We start from the raw sequence: 21,297 nt of genomic DNA on the forward strand, positions 1-21,297 counted from the left end.
TCAGGCCCAGCATTGAGCTACAATCTATATATATATTACCACCTTGTCAGGCCCAGCATTGAGCTACAATCTATATTACCACCTTGTCAGGCCCAGCATTGAGCTACAATCTATATTACCACCTTGTCAGGCCCAGCATTGAGCTACAATCTATATAACCACCTTGTCAGGCCCAGCATTGAGCTACAATCTATCATGTGTCAGTAGATGTGTCCTGTTTGCCTTGCTACATTATTAGTAGATGTTCTAGTATCCCCTACAACGTTTATAGATATAGCTCATTGTACCATCAATATATTCTTGTCCTTGAAGAGATTGCCTGATGTAAAACACACCTTTATTCATCAGGGCTTAATAACATTCAGTGTGGACTAGACTCTTTCTTGCATCAGCTGGTCATTCGAATTGGGTGTCAATAGCAGTATGCATATGTACTATGCAAAGTCTTCTCTGCTCCGTGACAGAATATCCACTCCAGATAGACACTACAAATGTTCACCAAACTCCAGAAATGCATAGACATACCTTGCATAAATCTCAAAATTCAGTCATTATGTTATGTTTGTTGTTTAATGCAGCACTCAGAAGTATTCCAGCCATATGGAAGTGGTTTATAAATAATCGAGTCAGACAATCCAGTGATCAACAGCATGAACATCGATCTACACAGTCGGGATACAATGACATGTGTCAGCAAAGTCAGTGAGTCTGACCACCCGATTACATTAGTGGCCTCTCACGACAAGCATGGGTTGCTGAAGACCAAGTCTAACCCAGATCTTCATGGATTCTAAAGTGACTGGGGCTCAGCCTGCTGATATGTAGGGACATGATTGTTATGCTGTATGTCGGGATGCATGCAGATCCTGTTTCCTACATACTAATGTAAATACTTCCAGTTTGTAGCTGAAGATACATGCAAGATAACAACGTTAGGGAAAACATAATTTTTTAATACATGTCTGTGTAGATTTTAGGTTAAACAATCAAACTAAAGATGGAAGTTGGTATATTTCCCTGATATACCAGTCCACAGAAACAGTATTGCCAAACGTATCATGTGACTAGTGTAGTGCAGTTAACCGATATACCAGAACACAGAGACAGTATTGCCAAACGTATCATGTGACTAGTGTAGTGCAGTTTACCGATATACCAGTCCACAGAAACAGTATTGCCAAACGTATCATGTGACTAGTGTAGTGCAGGTTACCGATATACCAGTCCACAGAAACAGTATTGCCAAACATATCATGTGACTAGTGTAGTGCAGGTTACCGATATACCAGTCCACAGAAACAGTATTGCCAAACGTATCATACTAGTGTCCACAGAAACAGTATACCAGTCCACAGCCATTGCCAAACGTATCATGTGACTAGTGTAGTGCAGGTTACCGATATACCAGAACACAGAAACAGTATTGCCAAACGTATCATGTGACTAGTGTAGTGCAGGTTACCGACATACCAGTGCCACAGAAACAGTATTGCCAATACGTATCCACAGAGACTAGTGTGACCAGCAGGTTACCGATATACCAGAACACAGAAACAGTATTGCCAAACGTATCATGTGACTAGTGTAGTGCAGGTTACCGATATACCAGAACACAGAAACAGTATTGCCAAACGTATCATGTGACTAGTGTAGTGCAGTTTACCGATATACCAGTCCACAGAAACAGTATTGCCAAACGTATCATGTGACTAGTGTAGTGCAGTTTACCGATATACCAGTCCAACACAGAAACAGTATTGCCAAACGTATCATGTGACCAGTGTAGTGCAGGTTACCGATATACCAGAACACAGAAACAGTATTGCCAAACGTATCATGTGACTAGTGTAGTGCAGTTTACCGATATACCAGAACACAGCCAAACAGTATTGCAGGTTACCAAACACATCAAACAGTATTGACTAGACTGAGTGTAGTGCAGGTTACCGATATACCAGAACACAGAAACAGTATTGCCAAACGTATCATGTGACTGCAGTGTATACCAGAACAGAAACAGTACCGATATACCAGTGTACACAGAACACAGTATTGCCAAACGTATCATGTGACTAGTGTAGTGCAGGTTACCGATATACCAGAACACAGAAACAGTATTGCCAAACGTATCATGTGACTAGTGTAGTGCAGGTTTACCGTTATACCAGAACACAGAAACAGTATTGCCAAACGTATCATGTGACTAGTGTAGTGCAGTGTTACCCGATATACCAGTCCACAGAAACAGTATTGCCAAACGTATCATGTGACTAGTGTAGTGCAGTTTACCGATATACCAGAACACAGAAACAATTGCCAAGCGTATCATGTGACTAAGTGCAGTTTACCGACATACCAGATATACCAGTCACAGAAACAGTATTGCCAAGCGACTGTGACTAGTGTAGTGCAGGTTACCGATATACCAGAACACAGAAACAGTATTGCCAAACGTATCATGTGACTAGTGTAGTGCAGGTTACCGATATACCAGAACACAGAAACAGTATTGCCAAACGTATCATGTGACTAGTGTAGTGCAGTTTACCGATATACCAGAACACAGAAACAGTATTGCCAAACGTATCATGTGACTAGTGTAGTGCAGTTTACCGATATACCAGTCCACAGAAACAGTATTGCCAAACGTATCATGTGACTAGTGTAGTGCAGTTTACTGACAATATACCAGTCCACAGAAACAGTATTGCCAAACGTATCATGTGACTAGTGTAGTGCAGGTTACCGATATACCAGAACAGAAACAGTATTGCCAAACGTATCATGTGACTAGTGTAGTGCCAGTTTACCACCAGAAACAGTATTTACCTGATATACCAGTGAACCAAACGTATCATGTGACTATTTGAGTCCACAGAGTGCCAAACGATCATGTGACTAGTGTAGCAGGTTACCGATATACCAGTCCACAGAAACAGTATTGCCAAACGTATCATGTGACCATGTGACTATTGTAGTGCAGTTTACCATATACCAGTCCACAGTCCAAGACAGTATTGCCAAACGTATCATGTGACTATTGTAGTGCAGTTTACCGGTATACCAGTCCACAGAAACAGTATTGCCAAACGTATCATGTGACTAGTGTAGTGCAGTTTACCGATATACCAGAACACAGAAACAGTATTGCCAAACATATCATGTTACTAGTGTAGTGCAGTTTACCGATATACCAGCACCAACTGTCCTACCTATTGTTGGAGGTAATAGAAGAATACAATCATATGATCATGACCAGTTCTACATCTGTTTCCACATTGTGTTTTATATACACTACATTCTGTCAAGGTTTAATCATATGTGGAAGTTGGTATAATGAAATATATAGATACGTGAAATGTGTTTTGTGTAAAGCAATGTACTATGATTGCCTCATACAATAGCCCTGCCACCTGTTGCTATAGTACTGATAGTTCATATTCACCATCTTCTCAGCCAATTACACACTCAGTCTTTTGTCTGAGGAATTGTTTCGTGTCATCCGAACACACACAGCTTTATCCTCATGGTCAGCTGATCATTAGGCATAATGGGTAAACATTGGACCAACATTGGGCCAACATGTTGCCAGTCCTGACTCATCCAAACACTTCCTGGTCAACTGTTTCAGGAGCGAAATGGGGTAATGGGCACAGGAAGTATTTTTTTTTATCTTGGGACACTCTAAATCTAAATGTTTTTAAAATATGCTATCCCTAGGCCCTTAGATTCCTGTGCTTAATTTTGAACAATGGATCAGGTAACAACATTATTAAGAATGATGACAATTTTTATGGACATAGAACTTCTTTTATTCTGTGAAGGGCGACGTTTCGACATAGATTCTAATGTCGTTGGCAAGCAAGTAAAATTGTCATCATTGTTTGCAATTATCACCAGGACAGTTATACTGTGCAGTATTAACATATATAAAACAGTGCAATATTGGCTAAATTATGAATAAGCATCCAGATGCTATTGAGTGCAATTTCACTCTTACATTCATCATAGAACAGTACTTATCATCCAATAAACAGAACAACCTTGTGAACAAGAGAAGCACCTACACTACTCAAGTGATGGGATATTTAATATAGAAGAGATGGTATATTCAAAAGTATTCGAAATGTTTAAACTTATTCATGAAGACATGGAGAAGATATCTGGATGATTGCTTTCTTTTTTGGGTCTCAACTGTAGAATAGTTAAACAATTTTTTTTAACATTCTTGATTTCATTTCGTTTACTATAGAATACAACCATAATGAGATTTAATTTTTTTACATGAAAATTATTAAGCAAGGAAACATTTATATTGAATACAGCCGATGATGAATATATATGATTGGAAAAAGAACAGGTATTCATTAGACTTTTGAAACCTGAGCTTCTTTCAAAAGTATAATTATCAAAACTTTTGTATGTAGCTCAATATATATTTGTGCACTGAAACCATAATGAATTTACATCCACCACTATTGTCTTTGTCACCACTATTGATACCAAAGACATAATGACGTGTTGGCTATGACAGTTTTCTGTCTCCCTCCATTGTCACTGGGGTGGTGGGGTAGTCAACTGGTTAAAGTGTTCACTCATCATGCTGAAGACCTGGATTTGATTCCCTACATGGGTACAATGTGTGAAGCCCATTTCTGGTTTCCCCTGCTGTAATATAGCTGGAATGTTGCTAAAAGCAGCGTAAAACCATTCTCACTCACTCACTCTGTTACATAGATGTTACATCATACACATTTCATCTGAAGAGCTGTTGGGCAGTGAAATATCTTGTGTACATAAAGAAGTTATGTCCTTCTGTCATTTACTTTTGCATCTTGGCAAATTATCCTCAGAACCTACAAGCTCCGCGAAGCAGAAACATTATGTAAAACAACACAGCACTGGTGTCACTTGTGTTCAGAAATCAGCCATTTCTGAAAGTATCATTCCAAACTTTGATATGCAGCAAGTATGTGGTATGCCAAAATAACATAATACAAGTTATTTTGAAAAATAAATTAAATCTTCCATCTCTGTCCTGTGTTACTGCCTTTTTGACATCTGATCTAAAAGAATAAGGCCCACAGAGCTGAAACCTCGAAGAAATGATCGGAACTATGATGTCTTTTAAAACTGATCACTGATAATTCTGATCTGATTTTAAGCAGCAGTGCCATGGGAGCCAAATTTGTCAATTCTGCCAATAACTCATCCATTCTTCAATACATACATTCTATGTGTGAATGTCATATGCTGAACATATAATACGTTATTCAGAAATTCTGATTCAGGGTTAAACATGATGTTTCAATGTTTCTTCAGAAGTCTTCTTGTTTTCCTAGATTTGTTAAGAATCAAAACACCATTTGTATAAATGTGTAGGTATTGTATTAGGTGAATAATGAGGTAACAGTGTTTCATCATTGCCACAGTCACACATCACCCATGATCGGGTGGTCAGGCTCCTGACTTGTTTATACATGTCATTGCATCACTCACTCACTCCATCACTCACTCACTCACTTCACTCACCACACCCACTCACTCACTCACCACTCACTCACTCACTCACTCACTCACTCGCTCTTGGTTTGACTCACTCACTCACTCACTCACTCACTCACTCACTCACTCACTCACTCACTCACTCACTCACTCCTCACTCACTCACTCACACTCACTCACTCACTCACTCACTCACTCACACTCACTCACTCACTTCTTACTCACTCACTCACTCACTCACTCACTCCTCACTCACTCACTCACTCACTCACTCAGGACCAGAGATGTACACCCTTGTCTTAACACTCAACACTAATCAGCCGACCAAAGATTAAAAAAACATTTGTATAAATGTGTTGGAAATGTATGAGGTGAATTATGAAGTAACGGTGTGTCATGACCACTTCAATCACATATCTCCCATGTAGGAATGCTGTCTTTATCCATGTTTCTTCTGTTACAGGCTTTCATAGCCACAGACATTACATTCGCGATGAAGCCATACTTCCGAGGCCCATTCTGTACCCAGGATGTGAGAGAAGGGCTGGTTGTGGCCTTCCTGAAGCACATCTCAACTACCTGCTGTGTGAGTTAATGCATCTGTAACTTCAGCACTTTGTAACATACGTTATATATTCTAACGGATTCTTGTGCATTTTCTGGGTTGCTGCCCTCCAGGATTCAAACCAACACCCTCAAAGTGAGGCATCTAATCTCCAGCACACAAAGTCAGCAATCTGACTCAGTGGCTTCTTAAAAAAATGGAAGTATGACAACTGGCAGTCTTGATCACATTCATTATAGGGATTTCAGCCTATGCTGTCAGTATGGGGATTCCAGGTTAGAATAGGTCCCCAACAGCCTATGCTGTCAATATTTGGATTCCAGGCTAGAATAGGTCCCCAACAGCCTATGCTGTCAATATGGGGATTCCAGGTTAGAATAGGTCCCCAACAGCCTATGCTGTCAATATGGGGATTCTGTGTTAGAATAGGTCCCCAACAGCCTATGCTGTCAGTATGTGAACTCCAGGTTAGAATAGATCCCCAACAGCCTATGCTGTCAATATGGGGATTCTGGGGTAGAATAGGATCCCCAACAGCCTATGCTGTCAATATGGGGATTCCAGGTTAGAATAGGTTCCCCAACAGCCTATGCTGTCAATATGGGGATTCCAGGTTAAAATAGGTTCCCAACAGCCTCTGCTGTCAATATGGGGATTCCAGGTTAAAATAGGTTCCCAACAGCCTCTGCTGTCAATATGGGGATTCCAGGTTAGAATAGATCCCCAACAGCCTCCGCTGTCAATATGGGGATTCCAGGTTAAAATAGGTCCCCAACAGCCTCTGCTGTCAATATGGGGATTCCAGGTTAAAATAGGTTCCCAACAGCCTCTGCTGTCAATATGGGGATTCCAGGTTAAAATAGGTCCCCAACAGCCTATGCTGTCAATATGGGGATTCTGGGGTAGAATCCACCACCAGCAACCCTCACTGGTCATCTTGTGGGGATTCCAGCATAAATAAGTTTACTCTCACTTTGGGGGATTCCAGGAAGAAAAGATTGCAAGAAACCTTCACCAATCTACCAGTGGGGATTCTGGGTTACATCAAAATCAGATGGTTAGGCTTGGTGACTTGTTTGATGTCGTGTCATCATTCCTCTTGGATTATTTCTCATATTATCGCTCACTGGATTGTCTGGTCCAGACCTGAATGTTTAGAGTCTGTCATCATACCAGGGTTTTACATGACGCATGATTCCTGTGTATTTGACGCAACAAGCTTGTTAACGACTCTCAAAATACTATCATACGAGTCAAGCTTGACGCAAGTTTTATAGGTGGCCCTCACAATTTAGTTCAATAAAATCGATTTGATAAGCAAAAAATTATATTGTTTGATGATAGTTTGACTTTTACAGAGCTGTAAGATTGTTCCAGAGAATTCAGAGGAGACAGAAATCCTGGCTGTTTGAATTGAACAATGCTGTAGTTTCATTTGGTGGTGTGACATACACAGTTACATACTGAAAATGATAAACATCAAGAAATATTAAATTTTCATGACTCCCAAATATTGAAAATGACTCCCAAAAATATATATTGTGAGTCACCATGACTCCCATTTTTAAAAGACTGTGTAAAACCCTGAATACAGCTGAATATTTGCTGAATGTGGACAAACAAAAACCTCAACATATGGAAGGAAGCCTCACACTATCCCTGAATAACTGCATTGTTTGATGCTGTCTCCCATTTTCCCTTATTCAATATTTACATATACAGTTTATAGTATTACATGAGATTGTCCGAATTTTGGTGTTTTTTCATCTGCCCTGGTTTTCAGGACTTCTGTGAGGGCATGAGTGAGCGGGGTTCCGTTCCACCTGCCCTGCTGCTGGTTCTGTCCCGATTCTGTCTGGATCTGGAGAATGCCTCCATCTCCTACCTGGTGAGAGCTCCAGTTTCCCATCACTGTCATACACACAATTGTTACATTGTTAAAACCCTAAATAATGTCACAACATCATGAAATTGCACAAGATAACATGACCTCCTTTGAACATGACTTTGGCCACTCCACATTATGTCATGTCAAGGGGATGATGACATACCAATTGACATTCTGACGTCCCACTCAATGCTGTTATCCCACTCAACATTCTAACATCCAACTTAATGCTGTTATCCCACTCAACATTCTAACATCCAACTTAATGCTGTTATCCCACTCAACATTCTGACATCCCACTTAATGTTTTCTCACTCAACATTCTGACATCCCACTTAATGATGTTATCCCACGCAACATTCTAACATCCCTCTTAATGCTGTTATCCCACTCAACATTCTAACATCCCTCTTAATGCTGTTATCCCACTCAACATTCTAACATCCCACTTAATGCTGTTATCCCACTCAACATTCTAACACCCACTTAATGCTGTTATCTCACTCAACATTCTAACATCCCACTTAATGATGTTATCCCACGCAACATTCTAACATCCCACTTAATGCAGTTATCCCACTCAACATTCTGACATCCCACTTAATGATGTTATCCCACTCAACATTCTAACATCCCACTTGATGCTGTTATCCCATTCAACATTTTGACATCCCACTTAACATTCTAACATACCACATAATGCTGTTATCCCACTCAACATTTTGACATCCCACTCAATTCTGTTATCCCACTCAATGCTGTTATCCCACTGACGTCTTTCTGCCTATTTCCAGATAACACTCACAGAAGAACAGTTTCTGTTGGCTGAGAAGAGTCAGGTGACCCCTGTAGCTGATCTGTGGGCAATGGCCAAGGACACTGCACAGAAACTGTTGAACCATTATGTCCGAGTGCAAGGTCTCACAATCTCACAGGTAGGTTGGACCTTTCTCACCATGCATGAGGCTGTAGTTACACAGGGGGCAGGGGAGTAGCCTAGTGGTTAAAGTGTACGCTCATCACACCAGAGTCCCAGGTTCAATTCCCCAAATGGGTACAATGTGTGAAGCCCATTCCTGGTGTCCCACACCATGATATTGCTGGAATATTGATAAAAGCGGCATAAAACCAAACCCACTCACTTTAGTTAAGTTGCATAGGACTCAAAATCTGCCACATAGGGCATTCCTTTCTTACCATGTGTTACACATGGACTCACCAACTCAGCCTCTCTGTTGAAGGGGGCGGTGGGGTAGCCTAGTGGTTAAAGCGTTGACTTGTCATGCCGAAGACCCGGGTTCGAGTCCCCACATGGGTACAATGTGTGAAGCCCATTTCTGGTGTCCCCCACCGTGATGTTGCTGGAATATTGCTAAAAGCGGCGTAAAACCAAACTCAGTAAGTCTCTGTTGAAGGATGAATGGTTTCAAGACGTTTGTTGTCCTCACCAGGGTATTGTCAGGATACTGAGTTGTTAATATCTTCGCATCCAGTGATGGACATGGTTGATATGAGATATTTCATAGCTTGCTGAAGTTACATTGTGTATTAGAATAATGATCTGCATGTCCATGTAGTGACAGTCTGACCTTCACCTTGCAGATGATGAGGAAGAGTGTTGAAACTCGGGACTGGCTGAATACAATCGAGCCTCGCAATGTCCGTGCTGTCATGAAGCGTGTGGTCGAGGACATCTCAGCCATTGACAACCAAGTTGGGCAGTTCTATGAGGAAGGTGTACGCAAAGAGCGTAGCAGTGACTCAAGTCGGCGGACACACACCTACAGCCAGTCTCAGCAGCAGAAACGTACACCCTGGTCCTACTCCCCCAGGTGAGATAATTACAAATACATCATGCACACAAACATCACATGCACATACTTCACATGCACATACATCACACACACACATACAGCCAGTCTCAGCAGCAGAAACGTACACCCTGGTCCTACTCCCCCAGGTGAGATAATCACAAATACATCATGCACACACACATCACACACACACATCACACACACACAGCCAGTCTCAGCAGCAGCAGAACGTGCACCCTGGTCCTACTCCCCCAGGTGAGATAATCACACATCACACACATCACACACACATCACACACACACACCTACAGCCAGTCTCAGCAGCAGAAACGTACACCCTGGTCCTACTCCCCCAGGTGAGATAATCACACACACATCGCACATACAGCCAGTCTCAGCAGCAGAAACATACACCCTGGTCCTACTCCCCCAGGTGAGATAATTACAAATACATCATGCACACCCATACAGCCAGTCTCAGCAGCCAGATGTACACCCTGGTCAATATAATCAAAAATATATCATGCACACACATATCACACAACACACTTGCATGCAGAGATGCAGACATACAGACATGATATCACTCAATCAACCAAGACATGGACAGAGACATGGACACAAAAACACAGACAAGCATGCACGCACTCACACGCACATTGACAGGAACTGAGATCGTACATTCCCCACAATGAGACAGTCACACATCAATCACAAGCACCTGTACATGGGCACACACACTATCGTCACTTACAACAGGTAATTGTACATAAACAGGTAAATAAGCTATTGTCTTATTGTCTTTCACACCAAAGATGAGATAGTCACATACACACATCACACAGAATAAGTCCTGAGGAACCTACACTTGTCACTAGAGATAACTCAGTGGACAGGGTCATCATCCACTGTGACTTGGTAGATGTCAGGACATCATGCACAGCGACTTGGTAGATATCAGGCCATCATGCACAGTCACTTGGTTGATATCAGGTCACTGTCCACACTGACTTGATAGATATCAGGTCATCATGCACAGTAACTTGATTGATATCAGGTCATCATCCACAGCGACTTGGTAGATATCAGGTCATCATGCACAGTGACGTGGTTGATATCAGGTCACTCCACACTGACTTGATAGATATCAGGTCATCATGCACAGTAACTTGATTGATATCAGGTCATCATCCACAGCGACTTGGTAGATATCAGGTCATCATGCACAGTGACGTGGTTGATAACAGCTCATCATCCACAGTCACTTGGTTGATATCAGGTCATCATGCACAATGATTTGGTTGATATCAGGTCATCATGCACAATGACTTGGTTGATATCAGGGCATCATCCACAGTGACTTGAGTGATATCAGGTCATCATGCACAGTAACTTGGTTGATATCAGGTCTCTATCCACAGTGACTGTGTAGATATCAGGACATCATGCACAGTGACTTGAGTGATATCAGGTCATCCACATTGACTTGGTTGATATGAGGTCACCATCCACAGCGACTTGGTTGATATCAGGTCATCATGCACAGCGACTTGGTAGATATCAGGCCATCATGCACAGTCACTTGGTTGATATGAGGTCACTGTCCACATTGACTTGATAGATATCAGGTCATCATCCACAGCGACTTAGTAGATAGTGGGTCATCATGCACAGTAACTTGATTGATATCAGGTCATCATGCACAGTGACTTGGTTGATATCAGGTCATCATCCACAGTGATATCAGGTCATCATGCACAGTGACTTGGTTGATATCAGGTTATCATCCACAGTGACTTGGTAGATATCAGGACATCATGCACAGTGACCTGAGTGATATCAGGTCATCATGCACAGTGACTTGAGTGATATCAGGTGGTCATCCACAGTGACTTGAGTGATATCAGGTCATCCACAGTGACTTGAGTGATATCAGGTCATCATGCACAGCAACTTGGTAGATATCAGGTTATCATCCACAGTGACTTGGTAGATATCAGGTCATCATGCCCTGATAGCATGTATCGTTGCTCATAGTATATATCACTGGATTGTCTGATTGAATGCTGATTGCTCACCCTCATTTAGAATAGCTAACCACCTCACACAACCAACTCTGAACACACCTCCACTCAGTAGGGCACAACTGCAGACACATTAACTGTCCTGTTGAGACAGTGATGTGATCACACTTACAAACATACATGTATCCCCACCATCAATCGTGATGGCCAGTAATAGTGATATCCACAAACCTACCTGCTGTCTTTCAGTGTGGACAACAGCCTCATTAGCAACATACAGAAGCTGTTCTCAGAGAAGATAGAAATATTCAGTGCAGTTGAGTTCTCCAAGGTATCTGTCCTCACAGGCATCATCAAGATCAGCCTCAAGGTACGTATCAACGTCTGACAAGGTGACGCATCCTGCCTTTATGGGGCGATGGGGTAGCCTAGTGGTTAAAGTGTCCGCTCGTCACGCCGAAGACCAGGGTTTGATTTCCAACATGGATGCAATGTGTGAAGCCCATCTCTGGTGTCCCCCCACGTGATATTGCTGGAATATTGCTAAAAGTGGCATAAACTTAACTCACTCAATCCAGCCATTTATAATGAAAAGCTGAACCAAGCCCCTCTGCTTGTAATGTTGAAGGTGATCTCTTCTTACTACAAAAGTTGTTATATGTGGTCCAGCTCTATGATTCTAAGACTCAGTCAGTGATCAAGTTTGACAAGCCCAGTATTGTGACTAATACTATTTCCCCAAAATGTAGATACCTTTGAAAGACATTTTCACATGTGTCACTTTTGTAAATACATGATGTACTATCATGGTCCATTGTCCACCAATCTCATCCTCGTTTTCCTCTTCAGACCTTCTTGGAGTGTGTACTCCTGAGAACATTTGGCCGATACGGCCTCCAACAGATCCAGGTGGACACACACTATCTGCAGCTGTACCTGTGGAGATTTGTCTCCGATGAGAAGTAAGTGTTTATGGTGTTGTGAGTGAACAAGAAGAGAACAACTGTAAAACCTTTGTGACAGTCATGGTTTTGTGATCACAAGTTTCTTTACTGAGAAATCATGTGCACAGCAACTCTTTCCTTACCTTTACCATGAAGGTCCAGGTTAGAATGAACCCTCAGTAACCCATGCTTGTCGTAAGAGGCGACTAACGGGATCGGGTGGTCAGGCTCGCTGGCTTGGTTGACACATGTCATCGGTTGCCAATTGCGCAGGTCAATGATCATGCTGTTGATCACTGGATTGTCTGGTCCAGACTTGATTATTTACAGACAGCCGCCATATAGCTGGAATATTGCTAAGTGTGGCATAAAACTAAACTTACTCACTCACTGTTTCCTTACCTAACCATGGCTCCCCTTGCTGGTCACAAGTAAAGTTATTGGGTGGTCGGTCTCAGTGACTTGGTTCATTGAGTGTAATTGTATCCCAACAGCGAGTGTTGCTCACACTATCAGTCACTCGATTGTCTGGTCAAAACTTGATTATTTAAAAGCCGTGAATACACACTTCCTTTTAGAAAGTGGTCAGATGTAGCATGTTTGGGATTACTCTTTTTAAGTGAGGTACAAATTGTAATACTTCCAGTACTTCAAGTTACACTTTCTGCAAGGCACTGTGTAACATAGCCTTCGACAATGGGAGCTGTGTCCATTAACACTTGTCACTTTGTCTAGACTACCAGTTGTTAGACTTTCATTTTTGTGGAAGCCATGGTGGCTGAGTGGGTCAGACTGTTGACTTTGTACTGGGCTGGTGCCAGACCCTTGTGTTAGTTCAAATCCCAAATGGTGCTCAACCCCCAAAGCATACCCCTCTAGAATTTTTTCTAAACAAAGAAAAGTTGAATCCCAAATATTCCATCATTTATTTGCTGGCCATCATAGTTGGAGTAGTGCCATGTTGTTTTGTATTGTGGCATTAAACAACAAACAAATTGAAACAAAACCTCCTTGTACACTGTATACACTGCTCAGCTCACCTTGTATGTATCGGGTAGTAGGCCTTGTAACCACAGCATCAGTATACAGTATCAGATATGTTGGTAAATAGATATCTGCAAATTGGTGCCATGGATCAATCCTGTTGTACCAAAACTCTCCTGACATGGTGTCAGGACTGAAGTGAAGCTCATCGATGTTGTGTGTTTCAGCCTAGTGCAGGTACTGCTGGATGAGATTGTGTGCAGCACCATGCACCGCTGCCTTGACCCAGTCCTCATGGAACCTAGCGTGAGTGTCACTTCCTGGTTAATATTGTACATACACTGCAGCATATCAGTCCATACATCCCACCCTAGCATATCAGTCCATACACCCTAGCATATCAGTCCATACACCCCAGCATATCAGTCCATACACCCCACCCTAGCATATCAGTCCATACACCCCAGCATATCAGTCCATACACCCCACCCTAGCATATCAGTCCATACACCCCAGCATGTCAGTCCATACACCCCAGCATATCAGTCCATACACCCCACCCTAGCATATCAGTCCATACACCCCACCCTAGCATATCAGTCCATACACCCCACCCTAGCATATCAGTCCTTATACCCCACTTCCGGTCTCGTTGCCATGGTTTCCTTTGTTAAAAGTGTAGGTGTATTGACCGGTACACCTGTCAAAAGTGTAGGTGTATCAATGATACACCTACACTTTTTCACTAGGGTATACCGAAGCAATAAAGACACAACAAACGGCGAAATATAATTTTATTTCAATGGACTCACATTGAGATTTCGATTGTTTCAAAATCTTCCTTATCATCCAGATCGAAATGTGACGCTAACGAACTGTCAATTTGAGAAAGAAAATCCTCTGTCCACTCTTCAGCATCCATGGCTTAACTTAACGTGTGATCTTCCAAATGTTTTCTATGCCACATGCGAGTCAGAGAAGCATGCGCATTGGTCTGCCCATACAAATGTCAATTATCAGTAATATTATGCATATTTGGGGCTACTTGAAGTCATTCTCGGCCGAACTGGTGTTTAAAATCGTGTGAAATCGTGCAAGCCCGTGCATGCACGTGCAATCGACTGCTAATAGTCTGTTTGCAGTGAAAACGTACCGATGAATATCACTTTAAAAAAGTAAATCAAATAAAGTGAAACTAAGATTGCAAATCCCCATAATTTTAACTTACCTATTGAACATTTAAATCTCAGAATTATATTCAGCTTAGGATAAAAGTTGTTTAACAAACGATCATAGTTTCATATTTGTTTGTATTACAATGGGGTATGCGCATTAAATGAAACACCCAGAACATGCAGGTTTGGTAGAAGTTAACGCTTGTTACGTACCGCACGGGCATTTGTTTCACTGTTCCAACTACTGCGCTTACCCCTAATATTGTAATACAAACCAATAATATTGATTTGAAACTATGATCATTTGTTAAACAAATTATATTCTAAGTTGAATATAATTCTGAGATGTTCATTTGGCAAGGTCAAATTATGAGATTCGCAATCTTAATTTCACTTATTTGAGTACTTTTTTGTTTAAAGTGAAATTGATCGGTAGGTTTCACTGCAAACAGACTATAGACGCTGGACATTTGAGGGTCTTAACCAGTGGGCTAAAAATAAATGAAACAGATGGAAAAGAAATAAAAATTTTGTCATAATTAGAACATAAAGTGTTACAATAAACTCAACTTCGACCAGAAGTGAGGTATAAGTCAGATGTACCCACACTTCCTCGATGTGTCAGCCAATACCCTACTGTTTGAGTCATGTGGTCTCCTCGGCTAGCGCTCTCGAGGCCACACGACTCAAACAGTAGGGGTATTGAGCGGCACACCTCGGAAAGTGTGGGTATATCTAATACATACACCCTAGCATATCATTCCATACACCCCAGCATATCAGTCCATACACCCCAGCATATCAGCCCATACACCCCACCCTAGCATATCAATCCATACACCCCACCCAAGCATATCAGTCCATACACCCAGCATATCATTCCATACACCCAAGCATATCAGTCCATACACCCTAGCATATCAGTCCATACACCCAAGCATATCAGTCCTTAAAATGTCAAGATCTTGTCTGGTGTCCCACACCATGATATTGCATTAAACTTGCCTGACGGCATATTCATTCAATAAATCAGCATTGTATGCTGTTTGGTGTTTGTAGTTTAGGCTAGCCTATCTTGCATAGGGGTTTGTCTGTCATCTGTTGCAATACTCCTCGATCCCACCTGCTGTTAGATAACTGAAGCATTGTTAGAATAAGCTTTATATCATTACCTGGTTCCACATGCACTGAATCTGTCAATACACACTACTAAATGTCATTCAATATAATAGTTGGTGTTCACTTTGATGTTAAAGCTGTTACATTAATGATAGCATGACAAGGTATAGGGGTGGAGATGGGGTGTCACAGCCTTCGTTCTTTCCCCTGTAGGTATAGGGGTGGAGATGGGGTGTCACAGCCCCCATTGTTGCCTCTGTAGGTATAGGGGTGGAGATGGGGTGTCACAGCCTCCATTGTTGCACCTGAAGGTATAGGGGAGGAGATGGGGTGTCACAGCCTCCATTGTTGCACCTGTAGGTATAGGGGTGGAGATGGGGTGTGACAGCCTCCATTGTTGCCCCTGTAGGTATAGGGGAGGAGATGCGGTGTCACAGCCTCCATGGTTGCCCCTGTAGGTATAGGGGTGGAGATGGGGTGTCACAGCCTCCATGGTTGCCCCTGTAGGTATAGGGGTGGAGATGGGGTGTCACAGCCTCCATGGTTGCCCCTGTAGGCATAGGGAAGGAGATGGGTGTCACAGCCTCCATTGTTGCACCTGTAGGTATAGGGGAGGAGATGGGTGTCACAGCCTCCATTGTTGCACCTGTAGGTATAGGGGTGGAGATGGGGTGTGACAGCCTCCATTGTTGCACCTGTAGGTATAGGGGAGGAGATGGGGTGTGACAGCCTCCATTGTTGCCCCTGTAGGTATAGGGGAAGAGATGGGGTGTCACAGTCTCCATTGTTGCACCTGTAGGTATAGGGGAGGAGATGGGGTGTGACAGTCTCCATTGTTGCACCTGTAGGTATAGGGGAGGAGATGGGGTGTGACAGTCTCCATTGTTGCACCTGTAGGTATAGGGGAGGAGATGGGATGTCACAGCCTCCATTGTTGCACCTGTAGGTATAGGGGAGGAGATGGGGTGTGACAGTCTATATTGTTTACCCTGTAGGTATAGCGGAGGAGATGGTTAAGTGATAGCCTTAAATAACACCTTCAGAAAATGGGGCGAATCAGTTTCAGATGTCAGTTATATTTTACATCTCGGTCTGTGAAATATTACAGTCAGTAATTGCATTACCATATAGCCAATATAATATGCCATTTGTAGCAGCTGAGGGCAATTAACAGAATTGTCTTTTTTTGGAAATATGACATTGTGTTAACTTTAATGTATTGAATATTTTTCAATTCTCTATGGCAACAGAAGTGTGGCCATGTTTTTAAATTATACCTGTATATTCATCATTGTTTGGTAATTTTCCCTGATATGAAACTGTGGCTTGATATGGAGGTACATTTTAGAAATGTGTGGAATCATTTTGCTGTTTCATTCAGAATCAGTATGTTATTTATAGTTTATGTCAAACACACACACGGAGCTTCATACGGTGCCATTCTTACCGACAACGAGATGCACACTTACACACCACTGCCTGCCCTAATACAAAGCTTCACACTGTGCCACAATTCTCAACCCAAGCTCCACATGACACACCAATGCCTAACCCGAGCTCCACACAACACACCAGTGCTCAACCCGAGCTCCACTCAACACCTCACACCAGTACTCAGTCCGAGCTCCACTCCACACAACACACCAGTGCTCAACCCAAGCTCCACACAACACACCAGTGCTCAACCCAAGCTCCACACAACACACCAGTGCTCAACCCAACCTCCACACAACACACCAGTACTCAACTCAAGCTCCACACAACACACCAAGCTCAACCCAAGCTCCACATGACACACCAGTGCTCAACCCAAGCTCCACACAACACACCAGTGCCCAACCCAAGCTCCACACAACATGCCAGTGCTCAACCCAAGCTCTACACAACACAACACTGCCCAACCCGAGCTCCACACAACACACCAATTCTCAACCCAAGCTCCACATGACACACCAGTGCTCAACCCAAGCTCCACACAACACACCAGTGCCCAACCCAAGCTCCACACAACATGCCAGTGCTCAACCCAAGCTCTCCACAACACAACACTGCCCAACCCGAGCTCCACACAACACACCAATTCTCAACCCAAGCTCCACATGACACACCAATTCTCAACCCAAGCTCCACACAACACACCAGTGCTCAACCCCAGCTCCACACAACACACCAGTATGCAACTCAAGCTCCAAACAACACACCAATTCTCAACCCAAGCTCCACATGACACACCAGTGCTCAACCCAAGCTCCACATGACACACCAATGCTCAACCCGAGCTCCACCCAACACACCAGTGCTCAACCCAAGCTCCACGCCACACACCGGTGCTCAACCCAAGCTCTACACCACACACCAGTGCTCAACCCAAGCTCCACACCACACACCCCAAGCTCCACACCACACACCGGTGCTCAACCCATGCTCCACACAACACACCAGTGCTCAGTTCCATTAAAGGCTATGCCTGATGACTGGTCACATCTGGTAGTGTTTGAACTCCTTGATTTATTCACAAATATATATTACAGAAAATGTTCAATTGATATGAAAATTTGATTGGTGTTTTTGCCAGCAGTTTCACATTTACAGTGTACCAGTTGTTACAGAACAGTAGTCACTGATATGATCAGTTGAAAGAATACCAAAGCACTGCTGGGAGGCTTGTTTTTGCTGGTCACCCTTCACCACTCATCCACAACAACCACTCAGCTGTGGTAGTCCAGGAACAATAGACACATGTTGTAGTGCTAATAAACGGTCTCACTCACTGGGCTTCCACCCAGGTATGCATCCAATCATGTATCCATGCATGACTGTTTATCAGCATTCTAGAAGTTGATCAGCATTCTAGAAATTGGTGGGTCAATAATAATGTAGCATACGACTTTATGGATAACAACTTCTTGTTTATCGCACAAGCAATGTTTCGGTGTATGTTCTTACACCATTATCAAGCTAATCTATTATCCATAAAGTTGTGTGCTTCATAATCCACGTAGGCGCTCAGGTATGCAGCTTTATATTCATCAGTATCCACCTTGTATGTAAACTTACCTTTAATCACAGGTGCTCTTGTAAATGGAAACATGAGAACTGAGTGTAAAGATTGTTAAATTATGATAAATATGATTAAAACTGATGATTTATATTTCACTCATTGTGAAGACTGGACTGAGACAGATATTTATGACTCACCTGTGCAAATGGGTGTTGTTGGAGGGGAGGGCACCTGTATGTGATGTAAACTGTCTCTAGGGACATTTGTTTGTGAGTGAGTGAGCGAGTATAGTTTTACACCGCTTTTAGCAATATACCAGCAATATCACAGCGAGGAACCCTTGAAATGGGCTTCACACATTGTACCCATGTGGGGAAGCAAACCCAGGTCTTTGGCATGACGAGCCAACACTTTAGCCACTAGGCTACCCCACCGCCCCTATCTGTATGTGAGGTCACCTATATGTGACACAATCTGTATGTAATTTCAAATGTATGTGTTAGACACTTGTATGTGAGGACACCGAGCCATGTGTATGTAGACACAACTGTATGTGATGTCACTTGTTTGTGAAGACACCTCAATCGGTCCATACTTGCGAAGATCCGGGTTAGAATTGATCTTCAGTAACCCATGCTTGTCGTAACCCAGACTTGATTATTTACAGACTGACGCCATATAGCAAGAATAATGCTGAGTGCAGCGTAAAACTAAACTCACTCACTCACTATCTATCTTCTTTTAAGTGTATTCTGAGGCACCTGTATGTTGAGACACCTGCAGTTTAGATCAACTATCTGTGGGGACACTGGAATATAAGGTCAACTGTATGTGGAAACAAGTGCCTGTGATACACCTGTATGTGGAGATACCCATATGTTTATCTGTCATGGTGATATTTGCACCTGATGGTGTACTTTAACTTCTTTTAAATACCTTGGACAAGAAACCCTTCCTAACAATGTGACTTATACTGTTTCAGGTGATAGAGCTCATCTGTGAGAGGGGGTGAACATTTGGACAAGTCTAACATCTTACATCCACAACTGCTATCTGTGTACAACATGTGCTTACAAAAATGCAACTGGTGCACCAGGTGTCAAATTAAGACACCCATCAGAGCAGGAAGAAACAGAAACTGGATGATAATTGTGCAGTGTGGATCTATGAAACTTATGTAGCAAACACATTCCACTGAGGTACATCTCATATCATTCACTGATCGCAGGGACTTCACCATTGTTTAACCATGAAGATCATTGTTAGAATTGATCTTCAGTAGCCCATGCTTGTCCTAAGGGGCGACTACGGGATCGGGTGGTCAGTCTTGCTGACTTGGTTGACACATGTCATCGTATCCCAGTTGCATAGATCGATGCTCATGCTGTTGATCACTGGATTGTCTGATCCAGACTCGATTATTTACAGACTGCCGCCATATAGTTGGAATATTACTGAGTGCAGCATTAAACAACAAACCAACCAACCAAATCACAATTGTCTGTAGTCTCCCTTTGGCTTCACTGATCAACTGAACAGTTGTTCCTTTTTAAGTATTTCCTTTGTGTTAACTGTTTCAAATCAGGATGATAAGTCCGCAACTGACCTCAATGAATGTATCTAAACCTGGAAATGCAGTCTAAGTATATATATATTTAAGATGTGCTGCCACATATACACAATTCCATTATTACACAAAATTATGCTCAAAAGCAAGTTTTCATGTACACATCCCAATATTGTCTATTTACAATTTAGAACATGCCTGTAACAATGTTGTTTACAATTTAAGAGTGGGCTATAGCTGCAAAGATGATATTGTGTATGAAGTGTCCATGTCTTTGGTTAGTATTTATATCTGTATGTAAGGTGAGTGGCTATAATCAGTGATGTGACACCTATAGTATGGATACATATTGGTTGAATAAAAGCAACAAAACCATGTACACATCCATAAGAATGCTCTGTGTGTATGTGTGTGTGTGTGTGTGTGTGTGAGAGAGAGAGAGAGATATGAATCAATGGAGAAGCGAAGTTCAGCATTGCACTTCTAACAATTATACACAAGGCAAATTTCCCTCCTGCCATTCAACTGTCTTCAGGGAGAGATGTCTTGCTCAACACCATGCTCACATTGCTCACAGAATGAAATACAGCCTTCACGCGGAAGACGGGTTCGATTCCCCACATGGGTACAATGTGTGAAGCCCATTTCTGCTGTGATATTGCTGGAATATGGTTAAAAGCAGCGTAAAACTGAACTCACTCACTGAAGTAC

At 42.4% G+C, this 21,297-nt stretch overlaps 1 protein-coding gene across 1 annotated transcript in view; it reads left to right on the forward strand.

The window, feature by feature from the left end:
• LOC124284805 (vacuolar protein sorting-associated protein 51 homolog) overlaps positions 1 to 20,284 on the forward strand; it is a 42,100-nt gene extending 21,816 nt beyond the window's left edge. The window contains exons 13-20 of the mRNA XM_046720919.1: positions 5,969 to 6,091; positions 7,854 to 7,958; positions 8,753 to 8,893; positions 9,561 to 9,790; positions 12,046 to 12,166; positions 12,646 to 12,758; positions 13,952 to 14,030; positions 20,002 to 20,284. Of these exons, the coding sequence (XP_046576875.1) occupies positions 5,969 to 6,091; positions 7,854 to 7,958; positions 8,753 to 8,893; positions 9,561 to 9,790; positions 12,046 to 12,166; positions 12,646 to 12,758; positions 13,952 to 14,030; positions 20,002 to 20,031 (942 nt within the window). The 3' untranslated portion in view covers positions 20,032 to 20,284. The remainder of the gene's footprint in view (positions 1 to 5,968; positions 6,092 to 7,853; positions 7,959 to 8,752; positions 8,894 to 9,560; positions 9,791 to 12,045; positions 12,167 to 12,645; positions 12,759 to 13,951; positions 14,031 to 20,001) is intronic.
• The last annotated feature ends 1,013 nt before the right edge of the window (positions 20,285 to 21,297 follow it).

Source organism: Haliotis rubra, unplaced genomic scaffold (genome assembly GCF_003918875.1).
Source record: "Haliotis rubra isolate DU_JTF1 unplaced genomic scaffold, ASM391887v1 Scf345, whole genome shotgun sequence".
NCBI classification, from domain to species: Eukaryota; Metazoa; Mollusca; class Gastropoda; order Lepetellida; family Haliotidae; genus Haliotis; species Haliotis rubra.